Source organism: Hemiscyllium ocellatum, chromosome 9 (assembly GCF_020745735.1).
Source record: "Hemiscyllium ocellatum isolate sHemOce1 chromosome 9, sHemOce1.pat.X.cur, whole genome shotgun sequence".
Classification (NCBI taxonomy): domain Eukaryota; kingdom Metazoa; phylum Chordata; class Chondrichthyes; order Orectolobiformes; family Hemiscylliidae; genus Hemiscyllium; species Hemiscyllium ocellatum.
In genome coordinates this window covers 50,664,374-50,672,517 of record NC_083409.1, presented here as the reverse complement: position 1 = coordinate 50,672,517, position 8,144 = coordinate 50,664,374, and the positions used below count along the sequence as shown (strand labels likewise).

Sequence of the window (8,144 nt, the reverse complement as noted above, 5' to 3'; positions counted from 1 at the left end):
GCATTTTGCAATGAAGGGTGAGTTTTCAACAGTAAAACCCAATGCTAACTGCAGGGATGGACAGGTGATACATAGGGTATGTCAGTCATTTAGACATGAGCCATCATGAAGCTGTGACTTGTTTGCATTAGTTACTAAGCTGCAACCACTGTACCAGCACTCAGTTCCACAGGCCAGCATTTCAGCTACCACATTGAACTCTACTTTTACTGACAGCAGAATCATAAACCCTAAACAAAGAAACCGTTTGCATTTTACGGCACCTTTCTTAGCTTGAGGATATCTCCAAACATGCTACTGCTGATGAAATGGCCTTGAATTATCGTCACTGTTGTAATGTCAGAGCCAATTTCCATACAGCAGTATCCCACAAATGACAACATAATAGTTAACTGATCATTTGTTTTTGTGATGTTGCTTGAGAGATAAATATTGGCTTAAGTGATCCCTCCTCCTCCAAGGTAGTTCCATTTTTTACATCCACCTGAGAGAGCAAATAGGAGATGTGTTTAATATCTCACCTGATAGACTGTATCTCCAACAGTGAAGAGCTCTTTCAGTGTTCCCAGCAAAGGTTTTGTGCTCAGGTCATTGGATTGGGACTTGAACCTATAATTGTATGACTCAAGGATAAGAGTGTTATCAACTGAGCCACAGCAGAAAATACGTTCAAGACTTTGATACTTTGATCCCTGGATTATAGAGCTGCATCTGACAGTGTAAATACAGGGAGCAGGAATTCAGAAGCTGAATTTATGAACTTCAATCTAAATGATTGTCAATAAAAGAAGTGACCCATGAACTTCATGCACACTAGCATACTTACAACTAATCACCTCACACTAATCATTTCAAACTTGATGCCACTGGAGAACTTTACCATTTGTCTTTCACCTTCTCTTTGAATATCTGATCACCATTTTGTGACATTTCGAGTCATGTAGGAAGCTGGTGGTTATTATTGCAGAATAGATTAAGACAGTCAATAGAATCCTCAGTAAACAGAGGGAATAGAGCTCTTCCTGAAAAAGATTTATACAGGAATGCTTGGCTTAGAGTGGCAAACTTCAACACACAATCCTGCTCCCATGCCCACATGTCTGTCCTTGGCCTGCTGCAGTGTTCCAGTGAAGCTCAACGCAAACTGGAGGAACAGCATCTCATCTTCCGACTAGGCACGTTACAGCCTGCCGGTCTCAACACTGAATTCAACAACTTCAGATGATTATCCCATCGCGACCCCTCTGTTTTCATTCTGCTCCATAATTTTATATAATTTATTTTATTTATCTTTTTAAAAAAATTTTTTCCACTGTGTTCTGTATCTCTTATTTCTTGATTGTTTGTTTGTCTGTCTGTCTGTCTGTCTGTCTGTCTGTCTGTCTCTCTCTCGCTCCCCACTCTCTCATCACCTTTTTCCTCTCCCCTTGCCCCTTTGCTACCCTTCTCCCCTGTTTTCCATTTGCCTCGGTTTCACTCATCCCCACATATTTTGTCACATAACACTGGCTTCAGCCTTGGTCATGCACAGCTCCTAATCTCCCTATAATCTCTCTATGCACTGTCATTATCACCTCTTTATTGCTACCTTTGCTTCTGGAGCCTTGACTCACCTTCTCTCAGCCTCGTATAAATTCCTCCCTAATTCCCCCCTTTTTTTTAGTTTTGACAAAAGGGTCAGTTAGACTCGAAATGTCAGCTCTTTTCTCTCCTTACAGATGCTGCCAGACCTGCTGAGATTTTCCAGCATTTTCTCTTTTGGTTTCAGATTCCAGCATCCTCAGTAATTTGCTTTCATGGAAAATAAGGAAATGGAAGATTAACTGAATAGGTATTTTAAGATGATGCAAATAACATTTCAGAAGCAGCAATAAAATGTGGGAATAGACAGGAGGAAGGAACTCCTTGGAAAAACGCAATCACTAGTCTAACCACAGTTGAAATGCTGTGAACAGTTTTGGTTCCCTTATGGAAGGAAAGATACACAGGCATTGGAGGCAGACTGGAGAAGGTTCACTAGACTGATCACAGGCATTGAGGGAATGTCTTGTGAGGAAAGGTTGAGAAAGTTAAACCAGTACTTGAGTTTGGAAGGATGACAGGAGACATGGTTGAAACGTGAGATTTCTTATGGTGTTTGAAAGGGTATTTGCTGAGAGGGTGTGGTTCCCCTTATGAGGGAATTTAGAACCAAAGGGCGTAATCTCAGAGTAAGGGGTCACCCTTTTAAGGCAGTGATAAGGAGGAATTTCTTCATTGAAGGTATCCATGATGTGGAGGTGCCAGAGTTGGAATGTGGTGGACAAAGTTAAAAATCAGACAACACCAGGTTATAGTCCAACAGATTTATTTGGAAGTACTAGCTTTCTGAAAGAGCAGCATTCCGAAAGCTAGTGCTTCCAAATAAACCTGCTGGACTTGTAACCTGGTGTTGTCTGATTTTTAACTTACCCTGAAGATAGTAAATCTGTGGAATTCTTTCCCACAGTGGTCTGTAAAGGCTGGGTTGTTACATATATTCAAGAAGAAAAATCTTATCTAAATGATGAGAGATTGCAGAACTATGAGATGCAGAGATATCTGGGTGTCCTACAGATACAGCAAATGGACAGGAAGGCTAATAGAATATCATCATTTATCATGAGAGGAATTAAATACAAATGTAGAGAGGTTATGCTTCAGTTAGATGGGGCACTGGTGAGACCAAATCTGGAGTACAATGTGTATTATTGGCACCTTATTGAGGGAAGGATGTCGATCTGTTGGTTTACAAGTCTAATACCTGAAATCAGTGTGTTGGCTTATGAGGAAAGGTTGAATTGGCAATGCTTGTATCTGCTGGGATTTAGGAGAGTATGAAGTGACTTAATTAGAACATAAACATCCTGAGAAAACTTGACAGACAAGATATTTCCTGTTCTGGGAACATCCTCAAACTAGGGAGACATTATTTAAAAACTCAGTGGCTGCCTATTTAAAACAGAAATGATGCAACTTATCTTCTCTGAGGGTTGTGATTCTTCACAATTCTTTTTCTGAAAAAATATTGGAAGGAGACTCCTTGAATGTTTTTAAGGCAGATGTGAATGGATTCTTGCAAAGCAAGGGGGTGAAAAGTTATCAGGGGTAGGCAAGGTATTTGTTTTGAGATTAAAATCCGACTAGTTGTGATCTTATTGAATAGCAGTACAGGCTCAAGGAGCTGAATGGATTACTCTTACTGCTTATTGCTACGTTTGTAAGTTTGTAAGCAGGATGGCCATGACAAGAATGAGGATTTTAATTTCAGTATGTTGGGGGACTGAGAAGCAGGTCTACAAGGACCCGCTCCTGTGACATAGTCAGCAAGGATGAAAGTGCTGAGTGATTACAATTCAGTGTAGTACAGGATACAGGTACCGCATTTGAATAAGATCATAGACTGATAGAGACATAGGACACAGAAGTTGGCCATTTATCCCATCTGCAAGAAGCCATCCTAATTCCACTGTCCTAATCTAGGTCGGCAGCCTTGTGTACTATTGCACTTGAAGGACATACCAAGAACTTTTTGAATGTACTCAGACTTTCTGCCTTATCCATCCTTTTCAGGCAGTGAGGTTTAGAGTGATACAAATTCTCCTCAACTACCCTCTCATCCTTCCCCAGGACTTTACATCTCTTCTGCCTGGTTATTGAGTGCTCTGCTAAGGGAAATTGTTTTCTTTTCTTACCTCTGTTAAGGAGCCTCAGGTTTATATAGCTTGATTAAATCTCCCCTCAACCCATTCTGTTCAACAGAAAGTAACACCGGGTTATCCAAACATTCCTCAGTTAAAACTTTCTTTTCATTCTTGTAAATTCCTATAAATCTCCTGTGTGACATTTTTAGACTGACCATATGTTTCCTATAATGTAGTGATTAGACATGCGCTTACATTCTAGTTGTGTAGATAGCAATATTTCATGTAGTTTTAGAGCAGCCTTCCTGCTGTCCTATTCGATGTCTCAGCTGTTAAAGAAAAGTTTATAGACAGAAGATGATGATTAGTGTGATTTTTTTAATATTCTTTTCTAATATGTTGTTGTGTTTGATTCTTTTATTTCTTTTAGTTTCCAGATTAATATAAGAACTTAATAATAGGAGTATTCAGCCAAACAAGTTTGATATACCATTTGGTGAAATCATAGTTGATCTGTATCTTAACTCCATCCATCTGCCTTCTTTTCATCTCCTGTTATGCCATTTTCCTTCGCATCTATCAATCTCCATTTTAAAATTATTCATTGAACTAGCATTAGGTATTTACAGTGACATTCCACTCTTTGGAATGTCACTGTTACTAGCTTTCCAACATTTGAATAATTTTCAGATTTATTATTTATCAGTCCAAGTCCATCTGCTATAGTTCTGCCAAAAGAAAAGTTGTTTTCTTGTTTTGAGCTTGTTTTCTGCCCACAGATACTGCCAGACCTGCCGAGTTTCTCCAGCAATTTATGTTGTTGTGTTAGAACATAGAACAGTGTTGTTTGGTTTTTGTGATTTTCAGATCTCCAGCATCTGCAGTTCTTTGTTTATTTGAGAATTATGATGGTGTTTTACAGATTGTGGAAGAAGCTTACAATTTAGTACAAAACCAGCTTGTGGATGGATTACAGTCTCTACAAGATGAGTGCAGAAAATCTGTGAAGGACGTGGAGGGGATCATTCGTTCAGATATGGATCAGATCATTACTTCAAAGGAATTTGCTGCCCGGAAACTGAAAGGTGAATATAGAGACGTAGAACGTAATATGTAGAGGGCTCCAAGTCCATTATTATTACAGACTGTAAAATTTCTATAGATTATTCCATCTCCTCAAAGAAAGCAACCAACTGAATATAAACCTGAAGAGAGAACTTTGTGAACTTCTCACAAATACCAAGCTATTTGCGCAGAATTCCAAAAATCCCAAAATATTAACCAACTTGGATTTCATCTATTACTAGCTGCATCTGTAGTTCATTGATCCATTGTTTTGACAACATTGAACCATCTTGATTACCAGAGCTTTTGATCAATCTGAGTTTAGCTAACTTCAATTGAGAATGAAGTGTTTTGATATCAGCACCAAGCACAGAGGGTAGAATCTTTATAGAAGTCTGAGCGATACGGACTACAATGAGATTTATGGCAGAATCGGGTGAGAAGTCTGTAGATGTTGGGTGTATCCCACTCCATCATTTGAACAGTGGTGTGGTGAGTTTCTCACTAGGCAGTGGCAAGTTGCAAATTAAGGAAGGATTACTGCTTGTTAAGTACCTTGTCAATGCCCAACTTGCCTCATTAATATTCAACTCCCTTTCTTGCCTAAAGCATCAAACAAGCTAAATGTCAACATGGAAATCAGAACAGGTGTCTGGCGGAATCAGCCCACTGCTGGCTCTGAAAGACCGCCATGTTGGACACTGGGCACCAACATCTCAGAGCGTGCTCGGAAGTCCAGCCCTTGTCTCTAGGCATGGGCATTCAATATGTGCCAACCTCACATAATCCACATGGCACAATCACTTGCAGGTTGCTTCTGCACTTTAATGCTGCACCCCGGCTGCATCAGCAACTATTACTGTAATGCTGCTGCATAGACACTGTCAGCATTTAGACTGGACCAGGCTGCATCCCCAGGCTCTTTGTTTGCTGTCAGAGCACTCCCTCCTTCTGAGCCCATCTGGATGCTCACAGCACTTCTGCCTTGCATTGCCTTTTTGTGCTTTGCCCCCTGAGCCAGACACACCAGGCTATTATTAATACTGTCTTGCCACGCCATTTAGTGTAGACACGAGTGAAGGCAGTGTGTCATTGTAGAGAGCAGGCCTCAGTCAGTGAAGGGGAATACTCTTTGGTCAGGGTTTGGTGTAGAGTAAATCAATGGCAGCACCTGGTATCAGTCCAGGGGCTTGGACACAGTTAGTCAGTCACTCAGGACCATTACTGTTCACATAAAGGGTAAGGAGACACATTTTGGACAGCCCACCATGTACCTTGAGTTGTTCTGCCCTATTAGGGCCAGTTTTCCTCCTGGAATGAGATAAAGGCTGGTATTATGGATACAAAGTGGGTGGCACAGATGGGTAGATGCCCCGGGTGAGTGATTAGGCAGCAGGTGCAATGCAGCATTAGTGGTGGTCATGGAGTTCGGGGTGTGAGACAGTGAATGAGGGACAATGTTGCAGGTATTAATGAGAATGGTAGAACATGAACCTCAGTGGAAGGTGGGTAAAGTAACAGAGGTCGAGTGAAAGGTCTTGGAGAGAAGATAGTAGCACTTAGACTAGCCAAGTGGAAATCATTGATCTTCTTAGAGCTGTATGTTCCTCCAGCGAACTGAGATGACTTTAACCTGGGTGGTAACTTTGGACCAGGCTGATATGGTGCAGTGTTGTGAACTGTCATGGGAAAAGAGGAAGTCCCCCACCTTTGCACCACCCTGTCCAGCAGGACCTCTGTAAAACATTGATTTCCCTATAGCTGCCATATCCAAGGTAAATGTCAGGACCTGTACAGGGCACCTCTGGTCCGAGAGTGCTTGTCTTTGAAAAAGGAGACTCTTGCAAGGGATGCTGGTGAATCCTGGGATATCTACTGAGTGGTGAATTGATCTGGGTGGATTAAGTTAGAGTCAGAATCGGGCATGAGACACGCTCGGGGGTGGGGTAGGTAGTTAATGACGTGCATTCTGTAAGATATGGCTCATTAGGCCTCAGGGTGGGAACCATTCCAAAAATTTCAGTGCAACCTGGACATAAGCAAAAAAAAAAGCTCAGTCCAGAAATGCTTTTGCTTCCTATCAAAATAATTTTCCATGGGTACTCCCCATTTAATCCATTAATTTCTTCTCATTTGGGTTAGATTTCCATGACAATAGTTGGTATTGAAATCCATCTGCCATAGTTTTGTCACTCAGTTGGTTAATGTCCATTTGCAATTTATTGTCACTGTTTACCTCAGTAATGTTTGTCGCTTTGGAAACATGGATTTATGGCTCTTTATGGTACCATCTTGGTTATCAGTAAAAATAATAAATTGTTGAGGGCCAATCTCAGAACATATACCAACTAGACAGATATTTAAGCCCTGGAGCCTGTTATTAATGATTCCAGTGTGGCAAACAGAACAGGCACATACTTCATCATCTCCATTGTCACTAAGTGTTGTTCTGTATTTGACTAACACATATGGATCATATGTAGCAAGATGAATTGATCTGTGTCAAACTTTACCTCCACCTGTGACAGAATACATCTGCACTGTTTGTTTCCAACTTGAGCCAAAAGATAATGGATATAATCCAGGCTAACTCATGAAAGTTTCTATGTCCCTTTTCTTCCCAAGGTCGGAATGAAACTGAGTCAGTTGATCAGTGTGCAACACTATATTGAACATATGTTGAGGATCTGGGCAGGGCATTAATAGTTCACCTACTAGATATCTTCGGTAAAAATAAAATTGATTCATGATTGAGAATCAATGGGGGGAGATTTCCATTGAGCTTTTTATTTTCCCAATTATGCATGGAAACCTTGGTGTAAGTCCTGAAAATGTGTAACCATTAATCTTGGCTTTCCAGGGATCTGTAGCCTTTCCAGCAAACTTTTAACAAATGTGTGGAAGAGCTTTCAGATGAACAAAGAACTTAGAGTCTTTTACTAATGTAGGTAATCTAAATGAAATTTGAAATATTGCTCCAAAAGTGAACTCTTTAACTGAGTTTTTTTTAAGCATATTTATGCTCTTGAGTTTAACTCTGCCACTTCTTTCATGGTGACAGCTTTCATAATTTTACCATTTAAAATGCACACTCTGAGAGCAATAAAGCTTCCAAATGTCACAGTTATAAGCTCAACACAGTCACTAATGCTGCCCATTTGTTTTGGAAAACTGTACATAATTTATGAACAAATTACAAAACAGTTCACACCTGAATAAAAATATCACACTTCTCATTGAGCATTGCATCTTTGGATCCCTATGTCCAAATGCAATCCTGACAAAAAAGATATTTTATACATTTAAATTTACCAATCTGAATGGTGTTCATTAAATATTTATAAACTTACACTTATAACAGTCAAACATTAAAATTAGAACTTTACCAAGAAATTATCACAAGTAAATGATAATGGG

The 8,144-nt window shown here is 40.0% G+C and overlaps 1 protein-coding gene across 2 annotated transcripts in view; it reads left to right on the top strand.

Annotated features, from left to right (window-relative positions):
• Positions 1–8,144, top strand: part of niban1a (niban apoptosis regulator 1a) — a 141,054-nt gene that overhangs the window by 109,795 nt on the left and 23,115 nt on the right. For both annotated transcript variants that reach the window (XM_060830296.1, XM_060830295.1), the window contains exon 8: positions 4,585–4,747. In XM_060830296.1, the coding sequence (XP_060686279.1) occupies positions 4,585–4,747 (163 nt within the window). The remainder of the gene's footprint in view (positions 1–4,584; positions 4,748–8,144) is intronic.